This window comes from Setaria viridis, chromosome 6 (assembly GCF_005286985.2).
Source record: "Setaria viridis chromosome 6, Setaria_viridis_v4.0, whole genome shotgun sequence".
In the NCBI taxonomy this organism is placed as follows: Eukaryota; Viridiplantae; Streptophyta; class Magnoliopsida; order Poales; family Poaceae; genus Setaria; species Setaria viridis.
Genome location: NC_048268.2, coordinates 34834030 through 34851898, shown reverse-complemented (window position 1 = coordinate 34851898; position 17869 = coordinate 34834030). Strand labels below are relative to the sequence as shown.

The 17869-nt window shown below is 43.1% G+C and overlaps 4 protein-coding genes across 4 annotated transcripts; 3 read left to right on the top strand and 1 right to left on the bottom strand.

The window, feature by feature from the left end:
* Nucleotides 1-2: 2 nt before the first annotated feature.
* On the bottom strand, nucleotides 3-4136 carry LOC117859775 (methionine aminopeptidase 2B). Its single transcript, XM_034742957.2, has 13 exons — nucleotides 3889-4136; nucleotides 3045-3141; nucleotides 2728-2851; nucleotides 2566-2605; nucleotides 2383-2487; nucleotides 2149-2248; nucleotides 1912-2057; nucleotides 1715-1806; nucleotides 1501-1595; nucleotides 1040-1136; nucleotides 807-950; nucleotides 460-677; nucleotides 3-376 (listed from the first exon to the last, which is right to left on the bottom strand). The coding sequence occupies exons 1-13, from the start codon at nucleotides 4119-4121 to the stop codon at nucleotides 266-268; spliced, it is 1602 nt and encodes a 533-aa protein (XP_034598848.1). The 5' UTR covers nucleotides 4122-4136; the 3' UTR covers nucleotides 3-265.
* Nucleotides 4137-4267: 131 nt separating this feature from the next.
* On the top strand, nucleotides 4268-5919 carry LOC117859777 (large ribosomal subunit protein uL30y). The gene is made up of 4 exons (XM_034742959.2): nucleotides 4268-4713; nucleotides 4812-4949; nucleotides 5053-5155; nucleotides 5549-5919. Exons 1-4 carry the CDS (start codon nucleotides 4382-4384, stop codon nucleotides 5762-5764), a joined length of 789 nt encoding a protein of 262 aa, XP_034598850.1. The 5' UTR covers nucleotides 4268-4381; the 3' UTR covers nucleotides 5765-5919.
* Nucleotides 5920-6270: 351 nt separating this feature from the next.
* LOC117859776 (uncharacterized) lies at nucleotides 6271-8630 on the top strand. The gene is made up of 7 exons (XM_034742958.2): nucleotides 6271-6480; nucleotides 6675-6744; nucleotides 6848-7007; nucleotides 7290-7371; nucleotides 7447-7663; nucleotides 7869-7933; nucleotides 8162-8630. The coding sequence occupies exons 1-7, from the start codon at nucleotides 6403-6405 to the stop codon at nucleotides 8414-8416; spliced, it is 927 nt and encodes a 308-aa protein (XP_034598849.1). The 5' UTR covers nucleotides 6271-6402; the 3' UTR covers nucleotides 8417-8630.
* A 1632-nt stretch (nucleotides 8631-10262) lies between these two features.
* On the top strand, nucleotides 10263-17473 carry LOC117860955 (uncharacterized). Its single transcript, XM_034744396.2, has 17 exons — nucleotides 10263-10511; nucleotides 10914-11043; nucleotides 11236-11353; nucleotides 11925-12020; nucleotides 12330-12373; nucleotides 12630-12698; nucleotides 12781-12924; nucleotides 13012-13081; nucleotides 13160-13311; nucleotides 13912-14076; nucleotides 14162-14233; nucleotides 14319-14448; nucleotides 15017-15577; nucleotides 15674-15957; nucleotides 16101-16712; nucleotides 16840-16995; nucleotides 17095-17473. Exons 2-17 carry the CDS (start codon nucleotides 10915-10917, stop codon nucleotides 17167-17169), a joined length of 2877 nt encoding a protein of 958 aa, XP_034600287.1. The 5' UTR covers nucleotides 10263-10511; nucleotide 10914; the 3' UTR covers nucleotides 17170-17473.
* Nucleotides 17474-17869: the final 396 nt, after the last annotated feature.

The window sequence follows — 17869 nt, the reverse complement described above, 5'->3', positions numbered from 1 at the left end:
GATTGCAGCAGAACCATGTTTCCAGGACAACGTAGATAATCGTTTCAGGTTTTCAAACACAATACAACGAGGGGATCAATTTCAGCTCAATGAAAAATACACGATTCCACATATTTGAAACTCAAATTTTAGACCAAGAGTGCCAAGTTATTTGTCCGATTGCGATATGTCCTATTTTTCCGTAAACAGATGGTACACAGGTTGCGCAAAAACAGTGTACTCGTTGCATAAACAACCGGTACAAGAGGAGCCTCTGCAGCCACAATCAGTAGTCGTCGCCCCTGGATATGACCTCTTTGCAGGTTGGCCGGAGTAAGATGGTGTGCTCAAACTGCGAGACATAGCTCCCTTTCACGTCGCACAATGGAGGGTATGGCTGCGAGCATAGCAGGAAATGTGAATCGCCATGTTCACGACAATGTTCGTATGATGGGGGTGGGTATGGAGCTTATCACATACCTGAACAATATTGTTGTCACATAGATTTTTCAGAGCCATGAGGTACTTCGTCTCACCAAGACGGTCCAAGTACCGGCGGCAGAAAGCGAGTGTTCCAAAGTTGTTGTTGATGGTCCCAAGTAGCTGCTTAGCCTTTGCTAACCTCAAAGGCACATGTCCAACATCAAAGTTCTTCATGTAATGACTGCATTCCAAGTCCTCCCTGACAAATCCTCTTCCTGCAAATGTTATGAAGCTTAGGGCATGTAAAAATCCCAAGGATTTAAACATATGTCTAAGCAGGATAGAAAATTTATGATGTGCAGCTAATCAGGGCCTTTCTAGCTATATAAGTGAAGTGAACATACCGGTAGATCCAAAAGTTTCAATGGCATAAAACTCTCCCTCCTCCATTTTTGTCTGTTCTCCACCTTTCACAATCGGAACTGATTTTCCAGCATGTATCTGATAGGGCCCAATGCTATGTCCGTTGAGGTTCCGAATACTTTTGACTGTCACAAGCAAAAAGAGTAGTTTCGGTTGTCATTGCCTTTCTCACATTACATTGTTTTGCAGAACAAAAAATTGGAAGCTGTAGCACCTTGGAAAACTTTCCCGTTGATTTCAACCTCATATGACTCCATTACTTCTTGGATTGCAGCACCAACATCACAAAGCCGTGCATCTATTCCAGCTTCCTGAAACGAAGTAATCAAATCATCATTGAAGTTCAATGAGTGCATCATGCGTGTGTCTCTAGCAGTAGAAATTCAAATTAGGCCAAGACATAAAACAAATATATGGGAGCAGCTAGAGACACATGCTATATTGTCCAGCGGAAATCAGTATTCCAATGAAAATATAAATGTGTCACACATGAGCAAAAGATATCACTTTTGTACATTATGCAGAACAACAATAGGAAAATGGCATTGGCAAAGGTGCAACTGAAATATCGCCTTCTTTTAAGAAAAACAAAAACAATCATGAATTCTTGTATCCCCACCCAATTAACTTAGAAGCACAGCCTACAAAGAGTGCAGAGAAACATGTTAAAGTCACCTTGATCCCAGTATTTGTGGCATCTCTTGTTGCTTGAAGCAATGGATCATACATAGGATTAAATGCAACAGTAAATGCACAATCAACAATGTACCCTGGAACAAATAAGTTAGTTTTTGCAGTCAGATGACATCAATTTATACTTGCAACAAGAAACCCACACAAGTAGGCACAATAAAAACATATAAGATAAACAAGGCAAAAATTGGCGGACCATCTATATGTGTTCCGAAATCTAGTTTCATCACATCATCATATTGTAGCACAGTTTTGTCACCAGCATTTGGAGTCCAGTGAGCTGCAACCCTAAGAATTGGATTTTCTTCATCAATTTGTGAACGGAATGAAGACTTGGAAACATGATAGATGTATACCAATACCAATGGAAACACTATAGAAGAATTACCATACCAATTCAAGGAGCATCCCGTTGGAAAGGCAATGCCAGCTTGCAGCCCATTCTCCTTAATAAGTTTACGGACCATATTTTCCAATGTTTCACATAGATCAATCATTAACATTCCAGGCTTAATAATGCTTCTCATATATTTTCGCACCTAGAAAATCAGAAAATACATTGTAGAATTGCAACCAACACATAAGATTAAAATTATGCTGCAAACATATAGAGAGGGGTATAGTTTTAACCTGTCTATGAACTTCTGCTGCTCGGCGAACAGAGTTGTATATTGGCTTTTGCAGTCGTTCCAGCTCCCTCTTTTCCTCGCTAGTTGTTCTCCACAAATTACTATAGCGATAGCATATAAATTTGCAAGCAGTTATGTGAGTGAAGGCCTTCATATGATTAAAAACCAACACATGCTCACATAGGATAGTTTAGTTCAATAGAACTTCCACTAGTGGTGATAGACTTGCACTTACTCATTCTTATATTGCTGGATTTCACCCTCAGGAAATTCTCCTGAAGGAAAAAGCTCATCAACAGGTATTGATGGAGGATCTGTCTGCTGAAGAGGGTCCTTCTTTCTACAGAAGACATGAGATCTCATGAACTGAAACAGACCAAACGAAGAAAAAATATTTCAATTTAACAGCAGAACTCACTTGGATTTGTTTTTCTTCTTCTTCTTCTTCTTTGCAGCTTCTGACGAATATCCATTTCAAAAACAATCGTTAGACTAACTGAGCCCCAAATGCCACATGGAACAAAAGAAGCTTCATCTCTATGAGACTTGGGAAAGAGAACTTGCAAGGCAGAGTTGTCACCTGGTGCTCCATCTTGAGATGCACCATCAGCTTGTGCCTCGTCATCATCCTCTGGTGGTGAGGACTGAGCTGCAGGAGCTGCACCATTGCTGTTTGCAGCTTTGCCTTCTTTAATCAGATTCTCCTGCAAAAAAAGGATATTTAATTGCTATGAAAGCAAATATACAGCAAAGCAAGGGTCAACCAAGGGGAAATGGGGAATATGCCATATAAGGTTCATTAATCCATGTAATAATAGCAGTAGTTATTGCTTATTGTAATAATAGTAGTGATTCATTCCATGGGCCACAGAAAACAGCGGAACTTCAGCTACTTACTTTGGTTTCTTCATTTTGTCCAACTTGCAATGCCTCCATCTCCTTGGTAGCTGTATCAACCACAGCCATATTGTGTATTTCTAAAGTAGGTTCAAACCTGAATGAGCAGAATAAACAAAACCATAAGCACCGATATAGCTCAGGAAAAATTACATGTTAAAATGTATCGCAATGGTAAGGCAGATCGGTAGTGTATCATCTATTCACCAGTGCTTAACTGAAACTCAAGGAATTCATAACCAATAAATGCAATAAGATATCATGTTTGGATTACTAGGACTGCGCTGAATCCACTCAGTAAGTAAATAGCAAGATTTAAAGTCAGGTTAACATACAAGAGGGGAACTAACTGTGTCATGTATGTTCAGTAATCAGATTTACTATACAAAGCTGAAGGAAAATCTTCATTGAATTCACTTTCTTTCATTTGTTTGCCTACCTAACAAGCAACAAGTTTTGACCATTGCCTTGCAAGCTGGATGCAAGACAAACTAGGATATTGCCATAGAAACATGTCATTTGAGCATCATACTTATCAATAACAGAGCCGGATGCTTAATCAAAAGCTCACTGCAACTCTTATAATAACCCATAAATAAGCACTAACGGTCTACAGCCATCCAGTTTGCGTCGGCAAACCATTCTAACAGAAAAATATCGTCCAATTGGAGAAATTCGTAGAATTCACAAACTCGCAAGGTGTTACAACTCGCCCGGATGAGTACCTCAGAACCTCAAAGTCCCGCTATTACCACTTAAATTCAGAAATCGCCTGTCGTAAAATTTGCTGCGCGGGTACAAAACCTGCACGAGTCAGCTCCCGCAGGGGCCAACAAAGCCATACCTTCCTCCCGGTTCGAGGCTGCGAGAACTGACGTCGCCGAAGCAGGAGGCGCGAGGCGGCGGGCGGCGGCGATCAGGCCCGTTTCGTGCGAGGCGGAGGCGGAGGCGGAGGCGGCGGCGCGGCGGCTCGACGCCTTGACGGCTAGGTTGGATTTGGACCGGGACTGCGAGAAGAGAAAGCTTCACACGTTTCGTCGGAGCGTCATTGCGGTGGTAATAATAGCATGGGCTCATTCTCCATGCCTGGCCCAACTCAAATGCAAAGCCCAGGAACAGCCCAAATCCCCTCTGCGATGCCGGAGCGGGCCAGATGCGTCTTGAAAGGCCCAGATTCACCGGCCTAGCCCACCAAGTGACCTTAACACCCCAACCGCAACAAAAATCCTAGCGAGCCCCAAACCCTCGCCGCCTCCCTCCTCCTCCCTCTCCTCTGACCTCGCCGCCGCCGTCTCCGACCTACGCCGCCGGTCGAGCCTATCCGACCGGAGAGAAGGATGGCTAGCGGCGGGGATGAAGCCTCGCGAACAGTACCGCCGCTGGCGCTGGGGGGTACCACGGAGGAGCTGGCGTTCGTGAAGGAGACGGTGCTGAAGAAGCGGAAGGAGAACGCCGACTGGGCCGTGAGGAACCGGGAGCGGAAGGCGGCGAAGCGCCAGCGCATCCGCGCGGAGAACAAGGTCGTCGTCAAGCGGCCCGAGGAGTTCGTCACGGCGTTCCGGAACAAGGAGCGCGATTTCCTGCGGATGAGGACCCGCCTCAAGGTCCGCAAGCAGCCGTCCGTCGAGGCGCTCAGCTCCAAGCTCATCTTCGCGATTCGCATCCCTGGGTAGGTAGTCCTAGCGGAAGAAGGTTTTCCATTTTTTGTTCCTTATTTCCTTTCGTATGCAGTGAGGGTTGACATGTTGTGTTGTTTGTTCGATGTAGCTCTGTGGACTTGCATCCTCACATCAGGAAAAAATTGAGGAAGCTACGGCTGACGAAGGTCCTCACCGGCGTGTTCCTGAAGGCCACCGAGTTGACGCTGAAGATGCTCCTTGAGGTGGAACCGTTTGTCACCTACGGGTAACTGAATGACAGCAAACCTTTTCCAAGTCAATGATCAACCTTTCTTGTTGCTTCTTAGTATTGCGTTGTTAACACTTTGTTTGCTGCTGTGTAACTATAGGTTTCCAAACTTGAAGAATGTGAAAGAGCTTATTTACAAGAAGGGCCGTGGGTTCTTGGATAAGGAACCTTTCCCTCTTACCAGCAACGATCTAATTGAGAAGGTACGCTTTCGCAACATCCTTAAAGACTATATGGAGTACAACAAATTACAATGGGCATCAATATTAAAATTGAGTCTCAGGTTCTTAATATACTGTGTCTGTTAGGTCAAGAAGATCCAATTATAGCAAGTTCAAATGGCAACTCTTAGATTTAGATGATCAGCTTCATGTTTATATTCAGCAGTTCACCATAGTGGCAATATTATTTTGTGGATCCCCAGTAATCATTGGACACAAAATGTTCACGCTCACGCCAAAGCTTTCGAATACATGATAGGTTTCAGTCTTTTCTTGTGGAGTTAGAAAAATAGATGTGGTTCTTATTTGTTTCCCAGGGATATTGGACTTGGTTTTGACTTGTGAGTTACATTGAAAACCTTTCGTGCCAAACAGGCTCTTGGAGATAATGGCATTATATGCTTGGAAGACCTCGTGCACGAAATCGCCACTGTCGGACCGCACTTTCGAGACGCAACAAAGTTCCTCATGCCCTTCAAGCTCAAGTGTCCGGAGAGGAGGCTGCAGATGAAGAAGAAGCCCTACAAGGATGGTGGTGACTCAGGCGACCGAGGCGACAAAATCAACGAACTAATTGAGAAGTTGAACTAAAAGCATAGCTTGTCTCCAGTTGTCATTTGCGTACGAGTGATGGATCTGTTACCTTATCAGTTTTGTAATAGCATAGCTGGATGTACCTTAAATCTTGAAGTGTTACCTGAATTTGTGCGATCAGATCGAGAAATAGCAGAAGCTGCTTTCATCAACCACTGTCTTCTGCTTGATGCCTTGATGCGTCAGTATATCGCACTGAGAAAGTTATCATATTTCCTATGTTTGTGCTCCTGTTTGTTGAATTGAGAATCCCATATCCCTCTGCTATTGGTGATACTGTTCCCTCTGCATCTCATCGCACTGCATGTATTGCTATCATCCATGTTACATGGCATCCGATGTTGTCAAAATTTACTGTGCATGGATCCGTTGCTGGTTGTTGGTTGATGCGTGAACGGAGAAGATGGATGTGGTCGGCGACGGCCTCACATTTGCCCGGCGGCGACCGTGCAGTCGCACCGACGTTGGGTCACTGCAGTTCAAACACTTCGACACAGCATCTACCTGCGTGGCTGGTGTCTTTGCCTTAACCAAAGCCCCGACTTCCGAACGATCCTCACCTTTCCTCGCGTCGCGTCCACCCTCCGCGCCTCCGCTTCGTCCCTCCAGGTCCGGGCGGCGCCGGGGCGGAGAGAATGGCCTCCGCGCCATCGGCGCCGGTGTTCGAGAGGGTGGCCGGGATCCGAGCCATCGCCGAGTCCGGCCGCTTTAAGGCAAGTTTATCCCCCACTTCCCAGGAGCCAAGTTACCGGCTTTAATCGCAAGATGCCCATTCCGATCTCCAGATCACGAATTTGGTTAGAAATCGCCTTATCGTCGTAGGAATTGCAACCTGCGGTGCATCCTTGCCCATTTGCTACTGCTACATACTCATTTGCTTACAGCTAAATCTGCATCTGTCTTGCAGGCCTGGTTCCTGGACCAGTTTGGCGTCCTTCACGATGGCAAGAAGCCGTACCCCGGCGCCATTTTGGCATGTATGTTGGCACAGAAAATGTGTAGCAAGTTCTTCATATTGTATTTGTCTCCTTTTGTGTTGGGGTGCTGCTACTTATGTGAATTATCAGTTGGCTATTGCAGTGGAGAAGCTCGCGGGGAATGGGGCGAAGATGGTGATAATCAGCAATTCCTCTAGGCGGTCGTCTATGACAATTGAGAAGCTGCAGAGCCTGGGGTTCGACACATCTTGTTTCCTCGGGACCATCACCAGTGGGGAGCTCACACATCAACACCTTCTAAAGTAAAAGCTTCTTGTGGACAGTATCTTCAGTCACCATTGTTCACTGTTTCCTCTATGAATTTAAAGTTCCATACATGTCATGAGCATGATATGCTTAGAATTACCTTACCATTTACTGGGTTTTATTGTTTCTTTTTATATTGGACTGCACAGAGCAAGCTATGATTAATTGCTTTACATACTGCCAAGTAGAGGAGTTTCTTTTTCTTGTACTTATTTGGAGACTAGATCTTGAAACAATATGTAAGACAATTAGTTTCTTATTCAATTTCATGAATATAGGAGGAATGACCCATGGTTTGCTACCCTTGGAAGAAAGTGTATCCATATCACTTGGGGCAATCGTGGCGCAATTTCTCTTGAGGTTTGTCGTCCTGCCACTTCTCCTTCAGAATTGGGATGGATTTGATCTAATCAGTATTTCCTTTTCTCTTACTAGGGTCTTGGTTTGCAAGTTGTGAACAATGTTGATGATGCAGAGTTTATATTAGCCCATGGTACTGAAGCCCTTGGTTCACCTTCTGGTGACCCTCTTCCCAAAAGTCTTGAGGAGCTTGAGCAGGTTCTAATGCTTGGCCTAGAAAAGCGACTTCCAATGGTGGTAGCTAATCCAGATTATGTCACCGTTGAAGCTCGAGATCTGCGTGTCATGCCTGGTATGATCATGTCATCTACCTGGTATTATATTGTTTTAACTCAAAATGGATCTGCTTGGCTGTGCTACAGCTTTAGGTGCTGTTTATTTCTGAGAGTTCGATGTAAAGCTGTTGCTCAGTATGCAAGGCAATGCTGCTTTTCACCAAGTAATTTTTTGGTGATTGACAGGCTCAAATTGACGAAATGGCAATTTCTATCTTTTAGGCACTCTGGCAGCTAAATATGAGAGTCTTGGTGGGGAAGTGAAATGGATGGGCAAGCCTGATAAGGTATTCAACTAATCATGGCATATCTGCTTTATGAAATAAATAAAAAACCCGACTATATCATCATGGTAGATAGTAGAAATGGCACTCAAAGAGTATGATGAACCACAGGCTAGTGCACTTATGATTGTAGCCTTTACTGTTTTTCCCCTGAAATTTTGCTTTTCGAGTTTTTGTGTGGTAGGTGGGCAGAGCCTCTTGATAGTTACTAATCTGTTTTAGCTTTATCAGGTGATCTATACCTCAGCGATGTCCCTAGCTGGAGTTGATGCTCATGAATGCATCATGGTGGGTGATTCACTGCACCACGACATCAAAGGGGCAAATGCAACAGGAATCGCATCTGCGTTCATTACTGGAGGGATTCATGCAGCTGAACTTGGGCTCACTGAATTTGGAGAAACTGCTGGGGAGGATGCCATCAATGCTCTATGTAGCAAGCATGGATCATATCCCTCTTATGTTTTGCCTTCGTTTACATGGTAGAAACACGGTGTTCAGGCAAATATTGTTCTGGAAGTGACACAGGAGGATGAAGCCCTTGGAGGCATATGATTGTTCGATGGTTGTTGAATTTGATCAATACAAGCTGGATGCAGCTATGCTATGAAGTTAAGAGCTTGGGAAAGAGGATTTGATTGTTTATCATCAAACTTTCAAGAAATAATTGTCCAGATGAAACATTGCTTATTTCAGTTCAGCACAGCAACTAGTAGCACCTCTTCGGCTGAAAAAAATGTCAATACTAATTAAAATTGTCTCATTTGAACTGAAAATGTGTTTAAGGCCTAAATTAAAAGACCAAACTGATATTAAGCTATATTGAAAAAATTGTAAGATTATTAAACTTTCACTGTCTGTCCTCCATCAAGTGTTTTATCTTTTACATTGTTATATGATCACGGTGACGGTTTGAAAAAAATGACGAAAAACTAATAATAAACAAAAAAAGTTGTTGCTAATGAAATAGGTGATTATATGGTGAACTTTCTGGAGATTTTTGCTAACTATATTACTGTAAATGGACGAAATTTCTCAAACGTGAACCCATCAAGTGCTTCCTCTTTTTGCATTGTTTATGATCATGGTGTCGGTTTGCAAAAATGATGAAAACTAATGGTAAGCAAAAAGGTTGTCGCTAATGAAATAGGCAATTAAATAGTGAACTTTTTGGAGATTTGTACTAACTATATGACTGCAAATGGAGGAAATTTCTCAAACATGGACCCAAGATTTTGTAAGTTTATTATTTAAATCTTTATAACAATCACTATTGGATACAGCTAAAAGTTTTAATTTGAATTATTGGATAGTTTAGCTTCTAATGGAAGTAAAAACAATACTAATTATGTCGTTTTACTATGATATCTATTTTTGACGCACATCTTTCTAATAGCGGAGCAAGGTAGTGATAAACAATAAAAATAATTATAAAAGATTCAATATTAGTAAACTATTGCATATCTTCTTTTTAACATTGTCTCGTCCCATAGCCTCCCTCCGTGTACAATGCCAACACAGTCGGTGCCGCCCCATAACCACTAGCCACTCCCAACTACCTACGGGGCGGCGGCAACCTGGCCACCGGTCACCTCCTCCACTCCGCCTTCCATTAATCTAGTCGGTTGCTTGTCCCAACCAACCAACCTCACAAACTGATTGTCCAACACCACTCTATCGCACGACACCTTCTTATATTGCCTCGCCGCCCTCAATTCACTACCTCCGATGGTCCACCGCTGCTAGCAACCATCTCTTTAAGATGGCTACTTCTCCCTGATTCAAACATTGCTGATGCTCCAACCCAGTCCACTATCTTGAAACTCTAACTCTTAACCCTTCTTATTTGATTGTGAGAGCCTGCCACCGGAATCCGTGACCCACCTTTTGGTTGGGATGGAGTGGATATGATGGAGGATTTGAAACTTGTGAGGAGTTCAGAGGAGGGCTAGAAGACAACTTGCGCTAGGAGGACGTGCGAACATGTCGCTTCCTCGTGCGTTTCAATTATGTGGCCCTCCAATTTGCTAGTTATTAAAGAGTGTCATCACACGCATACTAACTAAAATTTTGGCAGTAGCGGGTGAGGGTGGTTGGGCACGTAAGAAAAAATTGGCGGGAAAAAGTTGACGAGCCATTAGATACAAACCGAAAGAAAAATTCAATATTTAAAAAACGTCAATATAATTTGTGGAAGGATGATATGCATAACTGATTACAATGGAAACAAGGTATAAAAGAAAAAAAGCACAAAAAATTCTCTTAATTCTCGTGACTTGCGAGACTCTCGCCTCCTATCTGATGAACTGAGAGCGCCCACCAAGGCAAGTATCGCCGCCGTCGTCTCCGCTCCCCGAAAACCAAATCAGCCGTCGAGGTGGAAGTTTCCAGAAGTGCCCACACACGCTCCCCAAATACCTTCCTCTAGCTGACTCCCTTCCCTCTCCGCCCTCACAAGTCGCAGCCCAGTCTCCCTCTCGTCTCTCCGCCCAAGTCCTCTCCCCGGCGAGACGAGTCGTGTCCCTCCCCGCCCTGCCGCCGCCGCTCCATCGCCCCCATCCGGACTCGGATCGACCCCTCGGTGAGTTTCCCTACCTTGCTCGGACCGGCTGCTGTAGGAGACTAGAGCTCGTGCTTGTTCTAGGGTGCCGCGCTACTTCGCTGCGTCCGTGGGCGGCTGAATCCAAATCTCGCGTCCTCTTGGGTTAGGTTTTGTGTTTTCTGCAGCGGGGGTGCCCTGATAATCTTCTCTATCCCGCTCACCCGTGGCGCGATCGGGTCGCTCTGCTTCTGCATCGGCGCTCCAGATACATCTAGGTGGGGTTTGGAGCGGGGGTCACACGCAGCAGGGAGGGGTTTGGAGCGTGGGAGGAACCAGAAACCTAGCGAAAAGTTTGCCCTTTCTCCAAGGGACGCCTAGCATTTGAGCTGTTTGTGGGTTTTCTAGCTCCTGATCCGTGTACCCATCGTTCCTGCTGTGCAGGATGGCTGATGATAATCCCCATGGGGCCAGCAGTTCGACGGCGAAGCCAGCTGATGATCCGGAGTCTACCATTGAGATCAACATCAAGACCCTGGATTCGCAAGTCCACAAGCTTCGCGTGAACAAGAATGTGAGCATTCTCCTGCATTGTTGACATTTTGGTGTGCGTCTATCGTCTGTCTGTTTGAACTGTTGTGGAGTGATGAGCCATGCCTCTTGTGTTGATTTGTTCATGTAGTTAGCGTTAGGAGTGCAAATTATTCTTTTTTCTTAATTAAAGGAGTGCAGATATTTCGGGAAGAACTAATCTCCACAATTTTAGGTGCCTGTTTTGGTCCTAAAAGAGAAGATAGTTGATGCAACTGGGGTTCCTCTCGATCAGCAGCGGTTGATTTTTAGGGGAAGAGTCTTGAAGGATGATCACCTCCTATCAGAATACCGTATCCTTTCTGTTTGTGCATCTTGCGTCAACGCTATTAAGTGTACACTTAACCATCTGCTTTTCCGTCCGCCTTATCATTTTGATGACTTGTACTTTGTAAACCATATTGACTGTCGGTTTCCTTATTACCTTCTTCTTCCACTAATATCGTTTATTAATGACATATTTTCTGAACTGTAAGGTTGGGGTGATTTGCTGACTTGCAGAATCAGAATATTTGCTTGTAAGTTGGTTAATAGGTTATTTAATGCCATATCAAGTGCATTCTCAGCTGAAATATATGCAACCCTACGCAGAGTTGAAAATACATGCAACCCTATGCAGAATGCTTGATACTATGCAGAGACTGTGGTAGATTATTGGCTTTAATCAATTGGTGGTTGGATTTGTCATTTCGTAAAGGAACTTTCCCTAATATAAATTTCTGCTGAAAGTTTTGATTTGTTTAAACTTTTTTTTTCATTTTCCTACTTGTTTGCTTTTCAAATGCTTTGTTGGATCATTTACCTTCCTATGTGTTTATTTCTCTCCATCCAAATTCTGTCACCTGTATCCTTGACAACAACAAGATTTGGAAGATGGATTTACATTGCATCTGGTCGCTCGGCGTGCAGCTGAGGGCCAGAGTTCTTCTGGGGCTTCTGAAGGAAATACACACACCAATGGTAAGTCAGACCTGCAGTTGCTATGTCAGCTGCATCATCAATACTGAACCACCAAGTATTTGGATATGCTTCCATGATATAAGTTTACCTTATTCTGCATAGCAGCATAGCTATCATCAAAAATTATAAATAGACTATACTCATTCGCTGTAAGGGCTGCAAAATTTTGCTAGTTATGTTAAGTAGTGTTAAATATTGAGTGCTTAGGTTGGTGCTGAATCTAATTGATCCCCGTCAGTGCTTAACTACAATAAGATGCTGGACATGGGCCTGATATAAGATTTTACACTTCTCTTTCTTCTTGTGCAGTAAATGTTGCTGGAAATGGAGGATTGTTGGATGATATTTCCAGGGTATGCTTCTCTCATTTTTGTGTTTGTCCATGAAATTACCTGATTTGATTGGCTCTTGGCTAGAACTGTACCTTTCTAATTCCTTTTTATTAATTCTCTTTTAACAAACTATATAGAGGCTTTGCATTCTGATGGGATGATAGATGACATGACTAGGGTTTATGCTTTGCCCTAGCATTTTGCATATTGCCAAAGTATACCAATTACTCGACTTGTCAAATGGTACGATGCCATCTAATTCTTCTACTATTTGCAGAGTGTTCGAGATCTTCTTGGTTCCTTAGGCGTTGCAATGTCTGGTGGTGTCACCAACGCGGCATTTTCGGTAACAAGGCAGTTCTTCTCTAGATCTAATGGGGGTACCTGACACATCTCATAATTTAATTATTTTATGGCTACTTTATCAGGTTCCTTTGACGACTGCACCAGAAGGGGCAAATAATGTCCCTGGAAGAACTCAGCCAGTAAACCCAGCACAACCAGGGTTCTCAGTTATGAATCATCAAATTCATGTAACACAACTTCAACCAGGAGGAATACCTCGCAACATGGTAGATATTTTGTGCTTCCTTGCACTTCCTCCTGTATTTCAGTTTGTATAGCATTGCGTGGACTTCAACCAATGGTATTGGCAACAGGTTATTCCAGATTCTCTGACAACTCTTTCGGAGTACATGGAACGCGTGGACCGAGTATTACAGAATAATGGTGCCACATATTTTTCTTACAGTTGCTCATTGCTTGTCATCAAATATTTGATATTTATTTTGTTTGCTCTAAATGAAGGTACTCCACCATCCAGGGATTCAGAAGGCCAACAACAACCAATGGCAGATGATGCCAATGTCAACCCAAGATTTCCAAGTCCTGAGGTTTTGGCTTCAGTTATTGAGAGAGCCCAACAACTTCTTAGTGGCAGTGCAGCTTCTTCTCTTTCTGTATGTCATCTCTCATCTGTGGCTATGTTCTGTACCTTTAACCTTGCAATGTTAATCAATCAACAAATGATTTACCTCTGACTCTTTGATGTTAATATATTGTTCATCTAGAATGTTTGCCTCCCTGGTTATGACATTTAATATAATTTTCAAATCTTTGTGGGTTGTTGTCATTTTTTGTGCAATTCTGTAAAAAATCTAGATAAACTGAAGGACTAGTCTTGACCACCCTTAAACAGGGCATAAACTATCTCCTGGCTTCAAGGTTAAATTATCAAGCCCAAAGCAACTTTTTCGACATAAACTCAGTTCACTATTCGTTGTTTAATGTCTGCATGATTTTCTGATTAGGCCTAAACCTTTTTTTGACCATGTTGGCTTTGTTCCTTTTTCAATGCAAAGGTGCTGTTGAGTTGCATATTTTAGTCTTTAGCACATTTTAAAATACTATCTATGTATCTGAAAGATACCTGATGGACTTCAGGACTCATAGATGCAAACTTTTCTTTGGATATCTTTAAGTTGATTTTTGAGTTAGTCTTGAATGATAGATGCAAACTAGTCCATGACAATATTAATATACCTAATATTCTGATTCAGCACATTGCACAACGTATTCGGCAAGATGGTGGCACTGGGGATGCATCTATTCGTCGCGAGATCCAAACTGAATCAGTTCAGCTGGGAGTTGCAATGCAACATTTGGGTGCCATGTTTTTTGAGCTTGGTCGGACAATGATGATGCTTCGCACAGGGCAATCTCCTGTATGCACAATGTGTTTATTCCTTCATGTTATGTAACTTATTTTGTGTATGTTTTCACCATTTTGAAATTTTGTTAATTTTGCAGTCTCAAGCTTTTGTAAATTCTGGCCCTGCAGTTTATATAAACTCCACAGGACCAAATCCAATCATGGTTCAGGTGATAATTATTACACCTTTACATGCTAATTTTGATGATCATATGGCATTCTAATCACAGCAACACTTTTTCTCTCTTTGTGCAGCCATCATTTCAAAATACTCCTCCTTTTGGAGTTTCGAACATACCAGTTTCTGGTGCTTTTGGTATTGTTGATACTTCTCGATCATCTGGTTTTGGAGATCCTTTTCGAAATATTAATGTCCAAAGTAGCGGTAAGGTCACATTTCATCTATTATTTCGCTTCACTCCTTTTAGGGTCTTGAGCTGAGGAAGCTGCCACAAACTTTGTCCTCTGAACTAATTATTTCTGTATTGGATTGTAAGATAAGCGTAAGTTGTGTTTATAAAAAATGGATTTGCCTCTTTACAGCATTAAAGAACTGTTGTTATGTATTTATCAATTATGTTATGCAGTTATTCTTAATTTGTTTGAGATGATAGGTATTTAACATGTCATAATTGATATCGTAATATTATGAATTGGATTTACCTTGTAACTTTATGACCAATGTGCTGGCATGAATTGCACAGCAGTGTATAATACTATGTATATTTGAAGTTCACATTAGTGTTGGGTGTGGTATCTTTCAGATTTGACGAGCGTCATTAATGTCATTTGTATATCAATACTCTGTCCATGAATTTCTTCTGGAATATCCTGGTGTTCATTTTCGCACATGGCAATTTATATATCGTTGCTATTGGAATCTTGACGCTTCCACGATTCTGTGTCTAGTTGGCTTCCTCTAATTATTTCTTCTTTCTCATCCCCTAAATTAGGTGCATCTGCAACAAGTGGTTCATCTGCTGGTATGACCACCACTTCTGGAGGGGCTATCAATGGGAACCGCCAAGATGCAGCAAGAACTCAAGGAGGTAACCCACCAGGTCACCCAGCTGCAACACGTGGATTACCAACCAGAACAGTAGTTGCAGCTATTCCAGCGCGGTCCTCAGCTGAGGCTCCAAACCATGTCCTAAATGTTGTCCTTCCTGTTCAAGTGAGAGGTCAAGTTGCCGTGCCTAATCAGTCAACCTCCTCTCAAGGTTCTCAGACAGCAGTGGGAGCCCAACCAAATGCAACATCTGCTGTTTCACAAGCTTCTGTAGGCGGTGTTGCTGGTGCTCACCCTTTAGTGGCACAGATAAATGCATTGGTAGCCAATGCATTGGCTGCCAATGCACCTGGTCAGGTTTCATTGGCTGTCAATGCACCTGGTCAGGTTTCTTCATCTGTACAAAGTGCAGCAGACCAGGGATTTCACCTGACTACAGACAGCAGAGCTGGTGTGCTGAGTTCTTCAACACCAACTACTACACCACAGCAGAATGATCCCTCAGGTTAGAATCATGGACAAACTCCATTGAGAAAGTGCAATCTCATGTGACTGAACCATGTCTTGACATCTTACTGATATTCACAATTCGTGTTGCTAGGTACTTGTGGTTCCACTTTGTCATCTCAAGACATGAATGCTGTAAATGTTCCAAGTCTTGACAGTATACAACAGCATCCACAATCGGAAGATACCAGTGCAGATACAGCCAACTTATCAGGAGACCCTGCATCCACCTGTACTCATGATGCTCCTTCGAGCACATCAGCAGAAAAATCTGCGCTGAAGAACAAATCCTCGGATGGACTGGGTTCACAAGCCCTTGAGCCTTCTGCAAGTGGCAGCTCTGAACCAGTAGGTCTTGGTGGAGGTCTGATTCCAAAGGTATTAATTGAGTCTATTAAGTGCTTTAGCCTGTTGGGATTCTATTATTCAGTTTTGATTTTGATGTTGATTATATCCACAAGTCACATGTTTGGAGTTGTGTTTTGCCTTTGTTTAATTGCTTCTTTCAACTACACTTGCAGAGACGGAGCAGAGCGGCAAAGCCATCTGGGAGCACAACTGATCCTGGTAGGGATTCATCTTCAGTCAGCCAAAACCAAGATGCTGTTTCGGTGGCCCAGCAGTTTCTGCAAAGTTTTGCTTCACAAAATACTAACCCAAGCCAACGCAATGCCCCCACCTCTGGCCCTCCATCCTCGAGACCACAGCCTACTGGAGTTCCTCCAAGAAGACAGGGTGGTGAAGGACAACCTGATATTGGCAGCATGATATCTGGTATGCTCAACAACCCAGTTTTTGGCAATCTGTTGTCAAATGTCGCAACGCAAGCAGGGGGTTCAAGTGCTGACTTGAGGAGCGTGATGGAAGGATTGCAGAGCCCTGCTGTTGTAGATACTATAAGCAATATTGTGCAGAATGTGGATGAGCGAGACCTTGGGGCCATGTTTGGTTCAGGCAGGGGGCAAGGTGGCATGGATTTGTCTAGAATGTTGCAGCAAATGATGCCTGTTGTATCCCAAGTTCTTGGTGGAGCAGGGGCCCAACCTGTTGGTGCTAATAATGGGCAATCTAGATCACAGACTCGGTCAAGTGACACTGCAGGAGGAAATATGTTAAACAGCAGCAGCTCTCAGGTAAGCCATTCTGTTGAGTGCTGCGTAAAGAATAGCTTTTATTTGCATTACTTTTTTTTTACTGCAGCTAGTGTGGAATGCTTTGATCTTGTGTCTGAAACATCTAACTTTTGTATTCCATGGTCAGATTGATCTCCATCAAGCTCGTCAAAGCATTGAGCAACATGAATCTCCAGAGAATATCTTCAGCGCTGTCCTTGAGACTGCTGCTCAGGCTTATGGTGAAGATGACAGCATTCAGAGCATGCTCGAAGAGCTTGCCAGTGATCCAGAGCTCACCAATGTATGCGTTCTGCTCTGTTCCAATTGCATTATCATGCCATTTTCTTTCTGATGTTAGCCCGGATAATGACCTGACCCCCTAACTTGCTGCTTTTCTTAGGACTACCTGAGACTTCTGCTCGAGCAATTTCGGCAGAGGTTGCAATCAGAATCGCAGTCCGGGAGCCAATCTTGAAGCATTGACCGGCAAGGTCCTGTAGCCATTCACCGTGAGATTTATCACTAACATGGAAAACCAGAACTAAACTGTTGTTTGGGCGTTTTCATTATGAGGCGTCCGGTGGGTGTACATGTGGCATTGTAATTTTTCCCTGAGATATCGGTGCAGCATATTGCGTACTGCGGTTAAAATTGTTTTTACCAATTTTGCTAGTGGTACATACAGCGAGTTTTAAAGGCAGAATTCTCTGGATCTTGTGGATAATTTGGCAATGCCATATCTATGCAATGGTCGCCGAACTGTATATTTTCTAGGCAAATTTGTTTTTGCAGTTTTGTCCAGTTCTATGCCTCGGTAGATTTAGGGCTTTTTGAAATTTTTTGAAAAAGTTGCTGCTGGTTTTTTAATGAAAAACCAACTGATGTATTTAGCTTTCTAGCTCAAAAAGTTACGAAAAATTTAGAAAACTGAGCTTTTCAGATTTCCATATAAATTTACAAGTTTCTGACTTTTTAAAAGCTACATGAGAATGAGAAGTTTGTTGTTTGTTTATCAGGAAGCTCAAACAGACCTTATAATCACTGGTTTGCAAAGAAAGTAGTGACAAACTGCAGTCCGTGTCGAAGTCGGACATGACGTCACAACCCTACAACAGCGGCAACTTGCCGCGGTTGAACACGGCGGCGCTGGCGCCTCGTCTGAGACGGCCTCTACA

Excerpts from the sequence above, each read along its gene's own strand:
- LOC117859775 (XM_034742957.2), bottom strand. The coding sequence starts at position 4,121 with ATGAGCCCATGCTATTATTACCACCGCAATGACGCTCCGACGAAACGT. Across the intron at positions 2,249-2,382 it reads ATCCAGCAATATAAGAATGA|TAATTTGTGGAGAACAACTA; the intron begins GTAAGTGCAAGT and ends CTATCGCTATAG. Across the intron at positions 1,137-1,500 it reads CCACAAATACTGGGATCAAG|GAAGCTGGAATAGATGCACG; the intron begins GTGACTTTAACA and ends ACTTCGTTTCAG.
- LOC117859777 (XM_034742959.2), top strand. The coding sequence starts at position 4,382 with ATGGCTAGCGGCGGGGATGAAGCCTCGCGAACAGTACCGCCGCTGGCG. Across the intron at positions 4,714-4,811 it reads TTCGCGATTCGCATCCCTGG|CTCTGTGGACTTGCATCCTC; the intron begins GTAGGTAGTCCT and ends TGTTCGATGTAG. Across the intron at positions 5,156-5,548 it reads GCAACGATCTAATTGAGAAG|GCTCTTGGAGATAATGGCAT; the intron begins GTACGCTTTCGC and ends CGTGCCAAACAG.
- LOC117859776 (XM_034742958.2), top strand. The coding sequence starts at position 6,403 with ATGGCCTCCGCGCCATCGGCGCCGGTGTTCGAGAGGGTGGCCGGGATC. Across the intron at positions 7,372-7,446 it reads GTGGCGCAATTTCTCTTGAG|GGTCTTGGTTTGCAAGTTGT; the intron begins GTTTGTCGTCCT and ends TTCTCTTACTAG. Across the intron at positions 7,664-7,868 it reads AGATCTGCGTGTCATGCCTG|GCACTCTGGCAGCTAAATAT; the intron begins GTATGATCATGT and ends TCTATCTTTTAG.
- LOC117860955 (XM_034744396.2), top strand. The coding sequence starts at position 10,915 with ATGGCTGATGATAATCCCCATGGGGCCAGCAGTTCGACGGCGAAGCCA. Across the intron at positions 14,234-14,318 it reads CAAATCCAATCATGGTTCAG|CCATCATTTCAAAATACTCC; the intron begins GTGATAATTATT and ends CTCTTTGTGCAG. Across the intron at positions 14,449-15,016 it reads TATTAATGTCCAAAGTAGCG|GTGCATCTGCAACAAGTGGT; the intron begins GTAAGGTCACAT and ends CCCCTAAATTAG.